Genomic DNA, 20,747 nt, shown 5'->3' on the forward strand with positions numbered 1-20,747 from the left:
CCCCACTAAATTTCATCAATCAATCTCTCTCTCTCTCTCTCTCTCTCTCTCTCTCTCTCTCTCTCTCTAATAAATCTCATGGAGAGAAAAAATCTCTTGGAGAGAGAGAGAGCACTTTATAGTGGGAGAAAGATGCTACACTAGCAAAAATAGGAGCCCCCCACCACAATTACGGGAATTGCTATGTGTCCAAATCACTGGCTGCATTTTATGTGCTTCTGCGTCCCCTTTCCATTTGTGATTCATGAACTTGGTAGGAGTAGACATGTACTTGCATTTTGGACCTTCATTGGTGCGTCCATCATCATTATTAGAGACTAGAGACTATCGTAGCATTTTTGTATACGTACTCTTATGACCTATTATTATTAATTCCTTCTTCATAAAGAGAGGAATCGAAGAGTTGTATGAAATTGAATAATTGTAAATCATATTACTTTTTGTATGGATGTAATTGAAAGGGTTTTTTTTTTTTTTTTTTTAATGAAACAAGTACAAATTTGGAGTTCAAAACTAGGATGACAATTATTCTACTGCATTTATTACAATCTATCACTAAATTTTGCGTTTATTGGTCAAATACGCATATCACTCAACTTTGTCAAGAAATATTCTGCAGGATTGTAGATAGTTGAATATAAACATATTACACCATCACGCACCGATGTCCGCTTCTTAACAGTAACTGAAAATGAAGAAATTGATAATCCAACCAACTATTTAATACTTTGAGCAATACATATTTCTTAAATCATGCAAATAGGCTGCATTTTCAGAAGATGAGATGTTCCACAATAATTACTCAAAAGCCTAAGTAATAGGCAGATAACATAAGGCTAGAAGTGACCTCCAAACAAGCAATGATCAAAAGAAAAGTACAACAAATAATTCTCAACGTATCTAATTTATATTGAAATAAAAACAAATACTATTTTAAGTTTGGACCACTCAATGCAACAAAATCAACTTTGTCATTATTCATACCCAAAAGTATCATTTACAAGGGCGCACACCGGGACATGAATTTCCTCGACACACAAACAAGAGCTATTGAACCTAACATAAGTTAATTTCTTAAATGAACACAAGCCTATTGCTCATCCTATCCATACCTTCAAAAAATATACACTCCAAGAAAGAAAGAAATTTAAATAATAAGAAAAAAAAATCTATTGTACTGAATTTTCTGTCCAAAGATGAGCTCATCAGCCTGGCCATTAATTTAATCCTGGTTCAGGTGCCACCAAATTAATTCAACTTGAGGAGTCGGTCCCCACAGCTTAGTAACAGCTTGCTATGAACTATTCAAGAAATCTCAAAGTCAAATTTAAATCAGCATTCCACTTCCATATCAACTCAAGCTTGGCCACAAGGAACTAAGTCTGGCTGCGAGTTTTGCACTCTTGTAGTCTTCTCTAAGCTGAATAAACCTGAGTTGGGAGATGAATCAAAATTTCATCATTAAAAGCAGGCACCGTCAATGTAAAAGACTCACCACCTACCAGTGAATATCATAAACGCAAAACAAAGTGTTCTTGTGAAATGTGTTAAAATGCACTTCCTGGATGTGTTTGGATGAGAAGGGGGGAAAACCCAGAAAATTTGAACATTTTCTACCATTCAAAAATCATGCTTGATATTTTAATGGAAAAGGAATTCATGCTCCTTGGTAAAACAAAAAATAACTTTTTAAATGCATTTCTAGTGGATGAGTCACAAAATTGCAATTTAACATGTACTCAATAATACCTTTGTGCATCTTTTCGGATACTGGGGGTACCCTCAAATAGAGTCGAGAGGCTTTCAGGAGCAACAATAAAGACATTTGCCATGCTGAATACAAAAATTCATCAGTAAACTGAGATACAAAATTGAATAAATTGAAAATCGTGCAAACCTTTTGCAACTTACATGCCCAGCAATTCAAATTTTTCATCAACAGAAGGAGCATTGAAACTGCGCACAAATTCTCCATACTCAGTTATGTCACGCTTCAGCCGCAGTCCGCCACTGTAAACACAAGTGATTGTACATTTGTGCCAAGGACAAATCAGACAAAAAAATCAATTTAAAAAGAATGAACAGAATCAACAAGAAATTGCAGAGTTTGACAATTTTTTTTTTTGTTTGCTAACAATAGTTCATCAAACAATATAATCCACAAAGGAAGATGATCAATAGAGCCACTGAACTATTGGTGGATCAGAAAGACGTTTAGAAGGGAGAGAGGAAAAAAAAAAAAAAAGAAGAAGATAAAAAAGGCACGTAAGAAATACTGAAAATAAAACTCAAAGATTGAGTCCCTGCCAATTCTAGAGGGACCACAAACATAGGTAACAAGAAAACTCAAAAAATTCACTTTAGAGGGGGGGAGAGTGAAAAGAGAGAATGTGGTTTTCATTTTAAAGGGTAACACTTTGCCATATGTTGTTGAAATTGTTTCAATTTCCTTTGTTGAGATTTTCATCATTTTTGGAAATCAATTACTTCATATTCTCAATGGTCAATATACAGGAATAACCTTCTGCCAACATCTGGACACAATAAGCTAATAGACCTCTCTGTCAAAATATATTAAAAAAAGGTTGCACAGTGCACAAAGACACCTCTGATAAAGCTCCAATTTATATCATAATGACAGACAACCATTCGCCATGTCAATCATACACAACTTTCATGAAATGATAAAAAAGAATAGCAGGGCATAAAACATTTGAGCCAAGCCAGTCACCTGGGATTAAAAGTGAACTTCTGCCAATGATTAAGCAGCCCTTTATGCAAGCGGTTTCCCTAAATAACAAAATGATAAATTAGTATGTGAACAAAGATGTTAATACTAAGCATATCAAAACTTCAAATTTGCAGTCCATCCCCCAAAAGAAAGAAAAACAGAAAAGAAGAACAAAAGTGAAAGAATATCATATATGCACAAAAAAGGTTGCTGGAAAAACAACCAACAAGGTAAATAGTTTAATGCAATTATGATGCTCACACTAATTATGCTGTGTAGAAATGTAAATTAGTTGTCAGCATTCATTCTTTACCATGTCAAGGTAATATATTGTCTTAAATTCAGTCAATTTTCTTTATCATGAACAAAAATGGATCACATAATTATTTGATTCTTCAACTATGAAAGCTTCTGTTCTTACTGAATGTCCATCACACATGCTTACTTCACCAAATGCATTCTAATAACCCAGGCCAACAAGAGTCAAAGAGAGAAATGAGTCATTAAAATGACAGTCATATACAAGACTAGTCATGAGAAACTTCAGAAAATAAATATCATACCAATTCAGTCAGGAATGCTTGTTTGTTAAGACCTTCCAGTGCAGTGAACGCAGACTCAAGCACACGGGAAAGATATGCTACAACTCTAGCCAAGAGAAGAGAAACATTACTCAATATCCAGAAACATCATCATAATCAAATATAGTTTTTCCAATTAATGTAACAGATGGGCACAGATTTGTCACATAAAATGATTGACAAACATAACAAGTTAAAAGGTAAAAACAAGGTTATATATATCTTAAAATAACCATATTTTAAACTGGTGAAGTTAATAGGTTTTCAGACTCAGTAAAAATTTCATCCTTATTAATTAAGTTCACAAGTTCCAAATTTGTCACTTCAATTTACCTCGTGCAGGCATTTGTTGGTCGATGATCAGGAGCAATTCCATCATCAGGAGATCGATAATCCGCTGCCTTTTGTTCAGCTGAAAGTAACCGCTCCACCTGAAAAGTAAGAGATTGCACCATCACTTGATCAATTTTCATAAAGGTTTTGTGCCTAGGTTACCTGCTTCTATGCACTAGAATCTAAAGAAATGATTTAATTCAGTAACGGACCTCAGCCATCACAGTTTCAATGCACTGTTGAAGCCCTTTATAAGCAGCAGTCTCTGCACTGGACATAGCAGTTGCCATTTCTTCACATGAAGCAGCATGTGCACCATCTACGGGCAGTAAAAGCCGAGAAATAGAATTTGCAAAATACTGCAGGGAAATGTTCAAATCATGTTTAAGTTCTCAATCATATCAGGTCATTATCTCATGAGCTAAATTTAAACAATTAAAGAAGGCATCCGAACATACTTGCTGAACTATAGCCACGCTACTACCACAACGCTGTACAGCAACCATGAAAGATCTGAAACTGCTTTCGCCAGCAGCAGCAGCAGCTTCTGCCTATGTATCAAGCAATCACTCTTATGTTGGGTTAACTATATATTCCATTTTAGACAGAAGAATTTCAAAATATATCTCACAATACATATAAAATGTATAGATAGGGTAATGGGATCAGGTAATTACAGCCGATGCAGCAGCAGCAGCCACCCTTCTACTAAGATTTGAGCCCAGCACAAACTTTTCCCTCAAATTAGCAGCTTCAGTCAGGCTGTCTCTAGCCCGTTCCAGCCCTTCAGTTATGTATTGACTAACCTGCAAAAAGAGAAAATCTGAGCTCCTATGACACAAATCTAGAGAATACCGTGACTTAATTGACAGCTTACTTGGTCTAGCAGGCAAGTGAAAACCGCTTTTACATTGGTTGCAAGGGTAGCGGGCTGTTCGTGGACAAGTTAAAAGTAAATTAGAAACCTGGTAAAATATCTGATTTTTTTTCTTCTTTTTTTTGTCAAGTAGAATTGATTTACTAAAAAATAAAAATAAAAATCAGGTTCATGATAATGAACACAGCCAAAAAAATTACAAAGCAAAGTTAAGAGAATTGTGAAAATCAAACAGAGTTACAATGAGTAAAACCCCAAACCCAAGACCACTCAAACAAGGTGCAAATCAAAGAGGATTTCAACTGATTGGATCTCTCCCCATTATGAACCATGCACACCAACCACATCAAACAAGATGGCACTAAATTCTAAATTGCCCTTTCCCAACCAATTCCTCCACCCAAATGATAAAGATGCAACTGTCATTGGCATTAGCTACTGAACTCCAAACATAGAGAAAACTTCACACCACAAGGCGTAAGTAACATCACAGTGAAGCAATAAATGACTCACTGTTTCCCCACTACGCCTACATAATCAACACCAACTAAAGAAAGAGAAGCCCTTCTTAATGATATTATCAGTAGTAAGGATTTTACCCCAAACAGCCATCCACATAAAAAAAAGAAACCCTCTTTGGGGCTTTAAAGCACCATATACTCTTCCAAGGAAAGGAATACCAATCGTACCATGAATAGCCTTATAGAATGAGCTACCATCAAATGTATCATTCCCATTTAATCACCATCTCATCCTATCTCCCCCCTACCCTTTAGGAATCTGAGAGTAAGGAAAGAATGAATTTACTGAATCCAGTTCCCAATTGTGCAACTCCCTGTAAAAATTACATTCCGACTCCTTATCTCTCTACCCACATGATGATCCAACAAATCAGACGCTGAAGCTTTCTTGTCAACTGAGCAAGCAAACAGATCTGGATACAGCTCCTTTGAAGGAGTGTGTCCACACCATGAGCCATGCCAAAACCTAACTCGAACACCTTCGCCAACAACAAAAGTCACATGACCAAAAACAAAATATCCCATCCCATTTTGATGCTCTGCCCGAGGCTACAACCATGCGACCAGCAACCCTCTACTAGCTTTTGTATCCACCCTAGTCTTCCCCATATTTCAAAGCTACCACCCAATGCCACAAGTGTGAAGTTCAATATCCGAAACTCTAAATACAGGTAGAACAGAGCTCAAGACCTAAACCACCATTAACAATAAATGCTGAGATGAAAACTGGTACAGGTGGCAAAGGGATCCACCACTTCATTAATGAGTCTCTTTCTACCATTGGATACAAAAGAAACACAGATAATGTCAAGCCACTATTCCAATCACCTACTTCAATTATTCAATCTTCCCTCTCATCCACATAAACAACCCTCATTGCAGTTTGACTTGCAATGGAGTTTCTAAGTGGTTTACTATTCCTATTCTTTAAGTATTTAGACAGATTTTTTTATAGGTAATTATTTGGACAGATATTAAATAACTGCTTAGAAATCTTCAAAATTTCAATTGAAGCAATAAACTTGGAGAATTCATAACCTAATTTTACAGAAAGAAAACAAAACTGAGGTAGAAATGAAAGCAAACACAATTGCACATTTTATCCTTTTTTCCCTTCAAATAAGATGTAAAGTTGATTCCAGGGTCAAATGTTACCTGAGATGAAAATAAAGTGCATCTAGAAATTGCTTCTTCATTCCAGCGCACAAACTCTGTGACAACAGTGACAGATATTTGCTGATGAGAAGATGCTACTGCAGCTCCTCTTGAGCGCCCAATTGTCCCAGTTGAATCAGAGATCTGCTGATTTTCAGCACGCAATTCTTCCATCTTCATGGCATAATTAAGTTACAGTTGTTTCCACTAAAACAAGATGAGAGCTAAAACATTGATCAAGAAATGATGAAACTGAAGCAAACCTTGGCTTGATATAGTTGTCTAAGAGAGGCCTGCTCATGTTCAGGATATTCATCCTTGTGAGCAGAAAAGAGAGACTCTGTGAGGCCTGAACCAAGAGAGAGTTGCTATTAAGACAGCAAGGTGAATCTTGTATATGAATCAAGGCAAGTATTTAAATGAGGCTGTATTTATATCAATGTTCACTTGAAAGAACCAACACTTCCAAAATTAATAAGTAATAATTTCAGATCATCAGCTATGATACATTCTATTATGCCTAAGTTTGATGAAAAAGTTAAACAACATAAAATGGACCCACTACTAAATTGCAAAAATATGTTAAAGGAACTACACATAGAGTATGAGTTTTCACAATCCATGTCTCTAATACCCAAAAAAAAATGCTATTAAGAACGAAAGAGCACTAATATTTTTAGAATTAAGTTGAATTTTTTTTTTTGATAGGTAAGAGTAAATTTATTGAAATAAAAAAATAAAAAAATAAAAAAAAAATAAAAAAAAAACCATTGAGTTCATGATGATGCAACAACAACAAAAAAGCAAAGAGAAAAAGATATCAAGAGACTATTCTGAATGAAACAAGGAACTCTATGATGGAAGAACAATCTAAGGAACCCCAACACCAAGACCAATCAAAAAGAGTTTACTGGCATAAATCTTTTAACTAATCCAACTATTTTTCAGTATCCTCAAATAAGAGACGATTCCACTCTGTCCAAACAATCCCCATCAAACAGATTGGAACCAAATTCCAAATATTTGACTTTTGGAATTTGGTTCCAAGCTGTTTGATTTGGATTGTTTAGAATTAAGTAGAATCAATTAATTGAGCCAGGTTAAAATTAAACTACTTATTGTCTGATATAGTTCACAAGGTAATAGTTACTAAGTTACCAAATTCATAACAGTAATTAGGTTCCCTAGAACTGTTGCAACATTATTCACCATAACAAGCTAGAGAAATTTCTGGATAGCAGGCACCCTGAGTTATGACTGCTCACAAGATAACATGAAACCTGCTTGAAATCATGTATCTCTGCTAAACTATTCTGTCATAAATTTCCTTTAACATTACCAAAGTTTCCCCTCAGACATTGTCAACATGGTTCCTTCATTAATCCTTAATCGCTGATATCCAAACAGTTTTTTTTTCCCCCTTTTGGCTTGGAATATTTATTCACCTTCTGGACTTGAATCTTTGCACCCAATAGCCCATATTAATGGTGGTGGTGCCATTTGGCCCAAAGGTCATTGGCCAAACCAGTATTTCTCTCAGAGATGGGAAGTTTGCAATAAGGAAAACGTTTAGGTAAAATCCAAAAGCACAAGCATATTAAATTCATTACCCTCAACATCCAAGTCACCACATCCAACAGCTCGTAAGTCTCTAGCTAGTTCTTGTGTCTTCTCATATGCCACTGCTACCATTCTTAGATACTGAAAACTCAAGTTAAATATGAAGAAAAAAAAAAGGATGAGATCGTTGGTTCAACCTGGAATTTGTATGAGTAAAAACAAAACCATAGTTAATCTACTCACTAATAGAAGTCCACCCTCTTCCATAGGAGGTAGATTCACAAGAGATGGCTTCACTAATAATTTGTCAAGGAGAGCTGTCACTCGCTGCTCCAAAACTCGCTGCATACAACATACAAAAGTAGTCATATTTATAAAATTAACAACCAATACGAATTTTATGCTACATTAAAGTTTAATCGCAAAAAAATTTAAGTCCATGAAACCTAGAAAAAAAAGAGTCCTCGCATGCATACCTGAACTAGAATTGCCATAACTTCATTGGGAGAAGGGAATACAGCCATAATTGTTGCTGCTTCTTTACGCACAGTATCTGCAAGAGAATAACAAAGACATAACAAATGTATCAAAAAATTCAATCCTTCACATTAAGAGGAGTGACAATCCTTCAAACCTGTAATTTCTTTGTACAATGAAGAAAGGCCACGAGCAACATTGCTGGGACTAGCTTGTGCACCCTGGTCACCAAGAACTGATCTTGTGTCTGCATTCATGACTTCCACATCAATAAACATTGGACGTGTTGCCACATAATGTTGCATGGCACTAGTACCCCTATTAAACTGCAATGCAAAAAGTAGGCCAGTCAAATTAAGAAGGAAAAAGAAAGGAAGGAGAAGCAGAGGTGAAGGGGGATCCCTCAGTGAATTTTAACAGATTATTCAGATTCAGTTAAAGCTAGCTGATTCACTTTTTATATATATATATATATATATATAAATAATTATCCTACTATTACAGCATCCTAAATTCATATTATCAGCTCAAAATGAAAAATAGGTCAAATCAAAATCATAGAACAATGAAACAACCAAGATGCAAAATGGTCTCCCACAACCCAAAACTCCCCTCCCCCCGAGCAGCCAAAAAATAAATGATTATGAGGATAAAGACAATAATAAAGAAGGCAAGTGAAATCTAAAGGCTCTTTGCATCAATGCTTAAGATTTTGACAAAGCAGTAAGTTGCATCATAATTTGGATAACATCAGAGAGTAATACGTCTAAGCATATAAAATCTATACAAGTTCCAGAAATTAAATACACAGCCATTATTCTTATTTTGAAAAGTAGACAGCCATTAATGTTTTGAAGATGCAAGTAACCAAATAAAAAGTAGTTAATCACTATTTAATGTGCTGACCCATTTGGCAAAAACAAAAGAAAAAACACTGAATTTTTATTCAAAAAAAAAAAAAAAAAAGGAGAAACATCTCAACCAATGTACACAGAAGTGTACAAGGGTTGCTATTAAAATCATCTAAAAGTACAAAATCCAAAATTCCAGAAAATTAGAGAAAGAAATACTTAAGGCTGCCATCCAATCATACATGACACAGAATAATAACTATTTTAACACCAAATGCAATTGCTCTTGTCCCTTCAAATGTGCGATTATTACATTCTCTCCAAATAATCCACATTACGCATAAAGGTAACATGCCCCAAATATCAACACTGCTATGCCTACCTAAACCCCCTTTCCAACACTCCAACAATGCCAAAACGCTCTTAGGCATAGCCCAAACAAACAAAACACCAGTGACCCTACGTAGGAACAATGAAGTAACCGATGGTCAATAGAGTTTCCACTTCTCTTGCACATACAACACCAGCCTACCAAACCTAGGAGAAAGACTATGGAATAGTCTAGGAATCTATGCAACAGCCAGGCGATTGGATGTTGCAAATATAGGCAAAGCATAGGCATTGGATGATTGGAACTGTGGAAGGCTGGAAGCCAACATTTCTCATAAAGGAGAATAAAAAGTGTTAAAAGTAAAAATAGGACATTCAAAAAAATCCTCTTTGTTTAATGTGGACTGTATAGAAGGAGAGGAAAAATTGAATGTTCCATGATATGGAATTTTTTTTTTTTTATGATAATATGGAATTAATTTTGAAGAGTAGAAAGCTAGCTTCTTGAGATCATAGTTTGAGTGGTCTAAAACTAAAGGGAAATTAGCAGTACACACTCTACTAAACACATTCTTATACACACACTTGAAATGCACTGAAATCGTGACATGAAGTAACAATTTCAGTGCATTTCAAGTGTGTATAAGAATGTGAAAGAGGGTGTGTATAATAAACACTACCCAAAACTAAAACCATAGGCACTAGTGACTATGTATTCTGTGATAGATTTTATTAAATCCATTTCTTTTTGTTTGTAACAATTAGTACTTCTAATCTCTTAGAAGTACTTTGTGTACACATCCCGGGGCACGAAGTATCTCCTTTTGCTCATAAAATTCTATTACTTATAAATATATAAAAACCAAAATAACTAGCAATATTGTAAAAGTTTCCAGATTTTTGGAGAATACTAACATATATTAACACTGATTCATACTTATCAAAAAAAAAAAAAATAAGACCGATTCATCACTAAGCCTTCGAACAATTGTAAGTGGCCTATAATTGATCTCTCCCAATGTTGCATACAAAAACCATGGAAAAGGTCGTCAGATTTTGGATTCTGTCCTTATTGCTTCTAAGTGTTTAGACGGTAGATTGAAGGCAGGGGTTCCGGGGGTGTTGTGCAAACTGGATATTGAGAAAGCTTATGACCATGTGAATTGGGAGTTTCTCATGTTTTTGTTACAGCAGTGTGGTTTTTCTGACAAGTGGAGAAGGTGGATCAGGTGTTGTATATCAACTGTTAAATTCTCCATTTTGATCAATGGTTGTCCTTCTAACTTTTTTGGGAGTTCTAGAGGTCTGAGGCAGGGTGATCCGTTATCCCCTTTTCTCTTTGATATTGTCATGGAGGCATTGAGCCGTATGTTGGATGCGGCTACTGCAGCAGGACAGTTTTCGGGCTTCTCAGTGGGGAATGCAATTGGTTCCTTGATGACAATGTCTCATTTGTTGTTTGTGAACGATACTCTTGTTTTCTGTGATGCTGACAGCAATCATATGACAGCTCTGCGTGGGATTCTCTCTAGATTTGAGGAGGTGTCAAGGCTAAAAATTAATTTAGGAAAGTCTGAATTGGTTCCAGTTAGGGATGTGCCTAATTTGCATGAGCTAGTGGAGATTTTGGGCTGTAGAGAGTCTGCTCTTCCGATGAAATATTTAGGTCTTCCGTTGGGTGCTTCCTTTAAAGATAAGACAGTTTGGAATCCTATTCTAGAGAAGATGGAGCAAAGGCTAGCTAGATGGAAGAGATTGTATTTATCTAAGGGGGGCAAGGTTACCCTTATTAAAAGTACTCTCTCTAGCCTGCCTACTTATTTTCTTTCTCTTTTCCCTATTCCAGTTAAGGTGGCCAAGTGGATGGAGGAATTACAAAGAGACTTTCTTTGGAATGGTGTTGGTGACGAACGTAAACTTCATTTAGTAAATTGGTCGAAGGTATGTAGGCTAGTGAAGAATGTAGGGCTAGGCATTTGGTGCTTGAGAAGGTTTAATTCTGCCTTATTAGCCAAATGGTTGTGGCATTATGGTGTGGAGACAAGAAGCGTTCCATGCCTAATCTCAAGCTTCTTTTCTTTAGAACCTTACTTGATTGGTTCTCTATGTGGAGAAACCATCATTTTTCTTCTATTTTGGATTTTCTTGATTTTTGTAATGTTCGTTTTTGATTTGTTCTCCCCTGTATACACCCGGTGTACTTGGGTGTCTTTCTCTTTTTGATATCAATGAATTTTTATTACTTATCAAAAAAAAAAATTATGGTGTGGAGAATGATGCCCTTTGGAGAAGGGTCATTGGGGCGAACTATGGGAATGAGTGGGGTGGTTGGTGTACAAAATCCGTGTCTGGGGCATATGGTGTTTGTATGTGGAAGTCCATTAGAAGGGGCTGGCTGAATTTTTCTAATTTCCTTCAGTATGATGTGGGTGATGCCGTGATGGTACTCGTGTGAAGTTTTGGGATGATGTGTGGTGTAGGGATCGTCCTCTTAAGGAGACGTTTCCAGATTTATATAATATTAGTAGGACAAGGGATGCTTCGGTCTCTGAGGTTATGTGCTATGCAATTGGGAGAATATTTTGGGACTTACAATTTCACCACTTAGTGAATGATCAAGAGTCACAATCTTTGTATTCGTGTATGGTTTTGATCTATTCCACAAAGGTGCGAGGTGTTGGTTCTAACAAACTTTTTTTTGTTGGAAGCCAGCCAGCAGTCGTGGTTTCGTGGTGAGCGGGTATTATCACTCCCTATCCCCCTCTACCACCACTTCTTTCCCGTGGAAAATGATGTGGTAATCGAAGGTTCCCCCCCAGGTTTCTTTTTTCTCTTTGACTACTGCTTTAGGCAAGATTCTAACTATTGATAACCTTCGGAAGAGGCATTTTGTTATTCTTGAGTGGTGTTATATGTGCAAAAGGTGTGGGGAATCTATAGATCATCTCCTCCTTCACTATCCTATAGCTTATGAGATGTGGAGTATGGTCTTTTGCTTGTTTGGTATTTGTTGGGTGATGCCGCAAAGGGTAGTGGATTTGTTGGATTGTTGGTCATGCAATTTCAGGCGTCATCGTAATATAGTTATATGGAGGATGGTGCCACACTGTTTGATGTGGTGTATCTGGCGGGAACAAAATGCTAGAAGCTTTGAGGGTCGCGAACGGTCCATTCTTGAGTTTAAGTCTTTTTTTCTTTTTTACTCTTCTCGAATGGTGTTTAGTTTTACCATCTTATTCTTGTTTTTCCCTTCCTATTTTGCTTGATCATTGTAATTTGGTTTTTTGATGTTTTTGCCTCTCTAGTACATTTCCTATGTACAGGGTTGTGTTCTTCCTTATTATAAATTTTCCGTTACTTATCAAAAAAAAAACATGGAAAAGAGAGAGAGATGAAGAAAGAATGGGAAGGGAGAAAGTGGGGGAGGGAGAGAAGAGTTAGTTGCTAATGCCATTAAGTTTAGAATTAATACTAAATTTCTTTTTTTTTTTTTCTTTTTTTTTTTTGATAAGTAGAATTAATACTAAATAAATTATTACCTATCAGGCCTGACAAATACAATTACCTGAGATAAAATTTTAGCACATTCTGCCATTGTAGACAATTCTCTTTTCTGTGATGCTGCATCAAACCTAGCAAGCAATCTGTTTTCCAGTTCTACACAGAACAAACATATTAATAGAAATTAATATTAAATAAATCATATAACTCCAATATTAAATGGAATTGCTGAAAAATGGTTTCTTTTTCCAATCCTTAATTTCTAGAATTTTAAAATTTCCCAAAATATATTTTCAAAATAAGTTCTATGTGCCCACTACTTCTCTATAACATATATGTTTTAAACTTGACAACTTTTGCCCAAAGATCACATTACTCACTATCAAAATCTTGTTTCTGGGAACAATTTTAAATTTGCATTTGGCATGATATTTGGAGTGGAGGTATCACAATTAAGGAGGAAAGAAGTTAGAAAGAAGTGGGTTCTCTGCCAAATGGAGACAATGGATCTTCTTTTGCCTATCTACAGTCCGTTTCTCCATCTTGATTAATGGCTCTCCTTGTGGATTCTTTGGTAACACCAGAGGTTTGAGGCAAGGTGATCCGTTGTCTCCATTGTTGTTTGTTTTGGTGATGGAAGCTCTTGGAAGAATGTTGGATAAAGCAATTCATGAAGGACGCATGTCAGGATTTAGTGTGGGTAACTTGGAAGGAAGATCCATGGCGGTGTCTCATCTCCTTTTTGCGGATGACATGCTAATTTTTTTTGAGGCTGATTTAGATCAGATTTTGATTCTTCGTATGATTCTTATCTGGTTTGAGGCAGTGTCGGGTCTAAAGATTAACCTAGGCAAGTCACAATTTGTTCCGGTTGGGGTAGTCCATAATATTGACCTTTTCCTGGTCATTCTTGGCTGCAAGCAAGGTTCTCTCCCAATGAAATATCTGGGTCTTCCTTTGGGTGCTAAATTCAAGGATAAGCCTATATGGAATCCAATTCTGGAGAAAATGGAGAGGAGATTGGCGGGTTGGAAACGCTTATATTTATCCAAGGGAGGTAGAGTCAACCTAATCAAAAGCACCCTATCTAATTTACCCAATTACTTTCTATCTTTATTTCCTATACCTGCTAGTGTGGCTAACCGAATTGAGAGGCTCCAGCGGAATTTCTTATGGAGCAGTTTTGGAGATGATCCTAAAATTCATTTGGTTAAATGGGCTACTGTTTGTGCTCCTATTTCTTCAGGTGGCTTAGGGATAAGGAAGATAAGACTTTTCAATGAAGTTTTACTTGGGAAGTGGCTTTGGAGATTTGGGATTGAGAAAGATGCCCTTTGGAGAAAGTGTTAGAGATGAAATATGGATGTGTGTGTGTGTTTGGGGGGGGGGGGGGGGGGGGGGGGGGCGCGAATGGCCCTTATGGTGTTAGTTTATGGAAAAATATTAGTCAAGGATGGCCTTCTTTCTCACGCCATATTCTGTATGATATTGGTGATGGGTCTAGAGTGAAGTTTTGGCAAGACCGGTGGTGTGGAAAGACTTCTCTTGCTGTTAGATATCCTGACTTGTTTAGATTTTACAGGAATAATGATGCCAGTGTGGCTGAGCTTATGAAGTCTGCCAATGGTGTCCTCTTTTGGGATGTGAGATTCTTTAGGGGGGTGCATGATCGGGATCTAGAGACTATGTCAGACTTCATGGAAACCATTTATGCTTCTCCTTTAAGGGGGCTAGGTGAGGATAAAATGTGTTGGATTCCTAGCAAACATAAGGGTTTCAAGGTTAGTGATTATTATAAAATTTTAGTTGGCAACACTTTCCTTGGTTTTCCTTGGAAAAGTATTTGGAAGCAAAAGATTCCCTCTAGAGTAGCTTTCTTTGTTTGGACTGCTGCCTTAGGGAAATGCTTGACGATTGATAATTTACGATAGAGGAAGGTGTGGATTTTGGATTGGTGCTACATGTGTAAGAGAAATGGTGAATTGGTTAACCATCTTTTCCTTCATTGTCCTTTTGCTATGGATCTATGGTCGATGGTTTTGGGTCTATTTGGAGTAACTTGGGTTATGCCGAACACAGTTTTAGGGTTGTTAGAGTGTTGGCAAGACAGCTTTGGTCGTCATCGAAATGGTTATATTTGGTCCATCATTCCTCATTGCTTAATGTGGTGTCTTTGGAGGGAGAGAAATAGTAGATGTTTTGAAGATATTGAGAGATCTATTCCAGACCTCAAGCTACTCTTTTTTATAACTTTAAGGGATTGGTTGTTTGCTTTGCAAAAACAATCATTCCCTTCTTTTATTGATTTCCTAGACTCTTGCAGTTTTTATATTTGATTTCTTATCCCTTGTTCACTCCCTATATACTAGGGTGTTCCTTTTTTATATCAATATAATCTTATTACTTATCAAAAAAAAAAAACAATTAAGGAAAACTAGATAAGTATCGGGATTTATTTTTAATAGCTATAGATAGCAATGCAAAAGTGATAGACTATCTAGAGTTACACAACAATAGCTCTCATTGGAACCCAATTTTCCTCAAGGTAACTCAATATTAGGAGTTAGAATCCATGGCACATTTAAGGGTGGACTTGTATGCTGGTACAATAAGCTGGGAGGAGGAAGACAAAATGGCATGTAACCCCAAAAGAATCATCAGTTTGAAGTGAGAAGTCATTATAATAAGGCCACAATGGAAGGAGACAAACAATTTCCATAGCAAAGCATTGAAAAGTTGGTGTACCTTTGAGGTTGGCTCTCTTCTTTTGGTGTACTGCATTGGGGAAAATTTTAACTACAAACAATTTTAGAATGATGGGAATAAGTATCATGGATTGGTGTTACATGTGTAAGAGTGAAGAGGAGTCAGTTGCACATTCATTCCTCCATTGTGATTTTGCCAGACAGTTGTGGTCACTTGTGTTTTCCCAGTTTGGTGTGAATTGGGTGATGCCTAATTTGGTGGTGGGCATGTTATACCGTTGGAAAGGACTATTTGGAAAGAGGAGTAACAGTGAAGTATGGAAGGCTATGCTGTTATGTCTGTGGTGGTGTATTTGGAGGGAGACAAATTTTTTTGAAGAAATGGAGCAACTTGTGACAAAAATGATCCCTTTTTTTTGGGCTAAATTCGATATTTACAATGAGGGATGGTTTGAACCTTAAACGTCTCCATTAGAAACAAAAGAATGTGTCATTTCAACTACAAGGCTCTTGACTGAAATTTTTATTTTAAAGACTCTAAATGAGTGGACTTTAGCATCGTCTTTCTCCACCTCAAGTTTGCTTGATTAGTTGATTTCTTGGATAACATGAGTTTTAGATAATTCATTGTATTCTTCTCTTTGTTTTTGGCTCTTCCTTTGCAGACATCCCATGTACTAGGGTCTTGGACTCTTGGCCCTTTTTGCACTTTTAATGAAATTATTACTTAAAAAAATGCAGAATTATAAAGTACTATGCAACATTGTTGAAACTTTGTATATAGTTATTATTTGTACCATCTATGTTTTCTTTTTAAAAGTAAACAAATTAATTCAAAAAAGAAGAAGGGAAGATAACATCTAAGATACGTGAATCTATCCCTATATAAAAAAATACAATCACCCATACAAGTCTATAAAATCAAAAGAGGACATCAAAGGGATGCTACCCAACGCAGTCATCCAATCATACAAGAACCTCAATAGACACTAAGATTACAAACTCTGTTTATATCAAACAATCTTATTTTTCAATTTTTTGCCCGGATGAACTAAGATTGAAAAACAATATCAACTTCCAACATAAATTTCAAATTGGGTCATCTGGGCAAAAAGAAATTATATCGAAGCATTTTATAAATATATATATATATACACACACTTTTCAAATTCTTTCAAGCAAAGTGAACTTCTTAAATTATGTAAAACACAATAAATAATTTTGATATTAATAATAAACAAATATGTCCACTATTGTGTAAAACTTACCATTACAATAATCCTGCAGATTAGCAACCGCAACTTCCAATCCTCTGCTAGCAGCTGCATTTCCCATAACTGATGCTGCACCTATGCCTTGTCTTCCAATATCCTCCTCAGCAAAAGACCCTGAAATCAATAGAAACAATAAGATGATTGGCAGGCATTGGAAAGCATAAGAAGGTATATAAAAAGAAATATTAATGATAAAAACCTTTTGCAACCCCCCCCCCCCAACTTCCTTTCATTTGTGAAAGCCTCAAAATATTAGCACAGATAATTCACATATGACACAATCATATTGGAAACTTCTCTAACATTCTTGCCATGTAACTGTTGGTCTGGTTATTGGTGTAAACATAAAAGAAACCTAATCACGGGTATAGCTTCCAAACTCATGATGACCTATGCACATTCATCTCTAATCATTCTCAGTAAAGAGAAACTTTAGATCGTTGAATTCTGTTTATATCATACAATCTTCCACTAAACCTTCCTTGGTCTTCAACCCTCTTCTCACATTTGCAAAGAAGCTCAAACTATTTTTCTCATGCTTTTTCAGTATAAGTCTTCATTGGTCTTCTCACAACTAATTCTACTAACAAAAGAATGATTCATGAATAGGTCACAAAAAGCAGTTAAGTTTGGAGAGAACATCATCAAGCTTTGCAAACCAATAAGGAGTTCACTCATGAAAATATAACTATATAGGAAAGTGAGGCCATCTTACGCAATTTTTGTGCAATTGAAGCAGCCTCAGCAACACGGCTGTCATCAGAAAATAGAGGTGAAAGTTCCATTAGGTCTCCCGGGCTGCTATTGAACTCCATCAAGTACTGCAAGAATTAAATTAATAACATGGAATTAGTGAAACAAAGGGTAGCATAAACTAAATGATCAATTACCAAATACCTTTATCAGCTCTATTGTTTGACTAGCAGTTTCTCGCTGAGCGTCTGCACTCTGACAAGAAAAATAACATATAAACAAAAACATAAAATAACAAAGTTCACTGGAGATGGTACCAAGATTTTATCAAGTTCAGGGATCTAGGGCATAATGCAGTAAAGCATAGGAAAGCTTTACCTGCAAATGATCTCCTATCTTGGCAGCAGTCTGTCCTACACTTGAAATACGTGAATCCAACCTCGCAAAGCTACCAAACAGCCCATCCACACCTTTTTCCAGCTGAAAATGAGATGTATAGTTATTGTACGCAACTCCCCTTTTTTTGAATAAGTAATAAAATTTATCAATGCAGAAGATCACCTCATATTCACAATGATGAACACAAAGCAATTAAAAAAAATTACCAAAAAAAAAAAAAAATCCATTTTCTGCATGCAAATCCACTAGAATACAGAGTATTTTTATAATTTACATGTTCCCACTATTCCAATAAGTTGAACCCATTATCAGAGACAAAGCGCCAGATCACATAAATTCAGTTGTAACGAAACACAACTCAAGAAGCATCAATCCCAATCCCCCACTCATGGTCCTGAACCGGTATTGCGAAAACTACAGAAAAAGCCAATAAAATTCAATCCACCCCCCCCCCACCCCACCCCACCCAAGAAATAAAGCAAGGTTCCCAAATATCCACAAAATGTACACAAATTTTCACTACTTTGGAGGTTTCACAAAAACCAGTTATTTGGTTTTTTTTTTTTTTTTCTTTCATATCTAGCATTCATAATGTTTCACAAAATATTAAAAATCAACCCCTTACCTCGGCAAGTGTCTTGCGGTGCTTAGAATCTTGAATAGACACCTCCTTCTTGAGATTGTACAGTCTTCCATCAATCTTCAAGCAGTTTGAAACAACAATAAATAAATGAATAATGAAACCTTGGCAAAAAACTAATTTACTCTTTTTCTTTTTTTCATCAAAGTCAACATTTCATAAGCTAGGGTTCTAAAAAAAACCGCACCTGCTTTCGAAGATCAACCAACTCCTTATGAGAATCATTGAACAAAGCTAAGAGCTTATCAACTTCTGGAAACAAAGGTGCGGCGGCCACACCTCGCAAATGTCCATTCGACAACCCATCGTTTACACCATGCCCCCCTCCTTCCGATGAATCCGCTTCTTCGTCTTGAAACGACGGAAGAAGCTCATTCACCAAGTTCCCAAACAACGCGTCAAATGAAAAATCACCCTACAAATTTCTCTTCAAATTAAGCAACTTCTCAAAAAAAAAACCAAACCTAATGCTAATAACACTACTACCAAAACAAAAAGAGCCAAAGACCTATGATTCCGAAGTTGAAATTGATTAGGTTTTTACAGGCTTACCTTAAAGTCATCTACGTCGAGAATGAGTGGAAGGGAGCTAACTGATGAAGATTTTGAAGTTCTATCATTCTTCATTTCATTTCTACTTTCTTTCATCTAGTACAACAATAAAATTGATAAGGTCACGATTTGAAGCTCATTGATAGTAATGCAATTAAAAAACGAAATTGAAATTACTACAATTTCTTGCAACAACAACGAATTTGAAAGTTTTTTTTTTTTTTTTTTTTTGAGTTTTTGATTTGGATCTTGTGGAGGGTAGAAATGGAAATTGGTACCTCTGGCCAGAGTGAGCGAGAGAGTCAGAGAGACACACACAGAGACGGTGGCGTTGAGTCTGAGTTTGATTCCTTGGGTCTGTGCTTTGGCTGGATTAGATCGAGAGAGAGAGAGAGAGAGAGAGAGATGACAGAATGGAAGTTCGCCAACGAAGACTACGATGAAAATGAAATATCGGGAATGACGATTTTGACCTTCTGATGGTTCACTCGGGGTGCTTCATATATTGACGGTAAAATTGGTAATTTAGAATGTGCAAACGATGGAGCTAGACTTCTCTTGTTATTTTCTTCTCATTGTTTTGTGTTTTGTCTACGATGAAAATGAAATATCCGGAATGACGATTTTGACCTTCTGATGGTTCACGCGGGGTGCTTCATATTGACGGTAAAGTTGGTAATTTCCAATGTGCAAACAATGGAGCTAGACTTCTCTTGTTATTTTCTTCTCATTGTTGTGTTTTGATTGGTTTTTAACTTGGTGGCCTAATTTGGGCAGTTGGGTAATGTTGTTCTAGTAACATTGTTTGTATTTTTTAGAAATATGTATAGGTAAAAAAATGTATAAAAATATTTATAATGCTGTTTAAATACTGAAAACTGTTGTTTAAAATACACTATTAACCAAACAGCCCCTTATTCAGAGGTGACGCTATAGTATTCTCAGGGGGTTCAAATGAACCCCTGACTTCAAAAAAAAAAAATTTATGTATATAAATTTTTTTTTTGGTTAGTTTAATACTATAATTTTTTTTCTTAAAAATATATTTGCACACCCTGACTTAAATTTTGCACACTTTTATTACAAATATTTCCAACTCTAAAAATAAAGAGTAAGTGTTTGTGAATTGTAAATATCACTATTTTTTATAAATTTATATTATGTGTGTGAGTGTGTTTAATATTGATTGTGTGTATTACTTTTTGTTATAGTATTATTTGTGTAAATTATGATATGTGTGGATGTTTATGTGTACAATATAAATTTATATAATTTAAAAATTAGGAAATAGAGATGGTTTGTTACATGTGTGTGTATTGTTATCATGTTATAATAATTTTTTGTTAACATGTTATAATAACTTTTTGTTATAAAGTTAGTAAAATTCAAGAAAAAAATTGTAAAGTTAATGATTATCAAAGCATTTAATTGGTTAAGTAGACACTAGTGTATAATTTTATATATGAATGAGTGTAGTTGTGTGCGTCAATAATTAATACAAAGCCAATGAGTTTAGTTTAGTCATTTAGTTTAAAATATTTTTATAAAAACAATAACAAATAGATAA

General features: G+C 35.8%; 1 protein-coding gene across 1 annotated transcript; it reads right to left on the reverse strand.

Annotated features, from left to right (window-relative positions):
- Nucleotides 1-952: 952 nt before the first annotated feature.
- Nucleotides 953-19,690, reverse strand: LOC126721466 (exocyst complex component SEC10b). Its single transcript, XM_050424502.1, has 25 exons — nt 19,459-19,690; nt 19,181-19,276; nt 18,816-19,043; nt 18,614-18,688; nt 17,968-18,069; nt 17,794-17,844; nt 17,612-17,717; nt 16,891-17,010; nt 12,982-13,073; nt 8,393-8,561; nt 8,235-8,311; nt 8,002-8,100; nt 7,809-7,899; nt 6,462-6,547; nt 6,199-6,372; nt 4,523-4,576; nt 4,323-4,451; nt 4,104-4,196; nt 3,858-4,004; nt 3,646-3,743; nt 3,295-3,379; nt 2,732-2,790; nt 1,912-2,010; nt 1,750-1,833; nt 953-1,430 (listed from the first exon to the last, which is right to left on the reverse strand). Exons 2-25 carry the CDS (start codon nt 19,274-19,276, stop codon nt 1,352-1,354), a joined length of 2,493 nt encoding a protein of 830 aa, XP_050280459.1. The 5' UTR covers nt 19,459-19,690; the 3' UTR covers nt 953-1,351.
- Between the last annotated feature and the right edge of the window lie 1,057 nt (nt 19,691-20,747).

This window comes from Quercus robur, chromosome 4 (genome assembly GCF_932294415.1).
Source record: "Quercus robur chromosome 4, dhQueRobu3.1, whole genome shotgun sequence".
NCBI lineage: Eukaryota > Viridiplantae > Streptophyta > Magnoliopsida > Fagales > Fagaceae > Quercus > Quercus robur.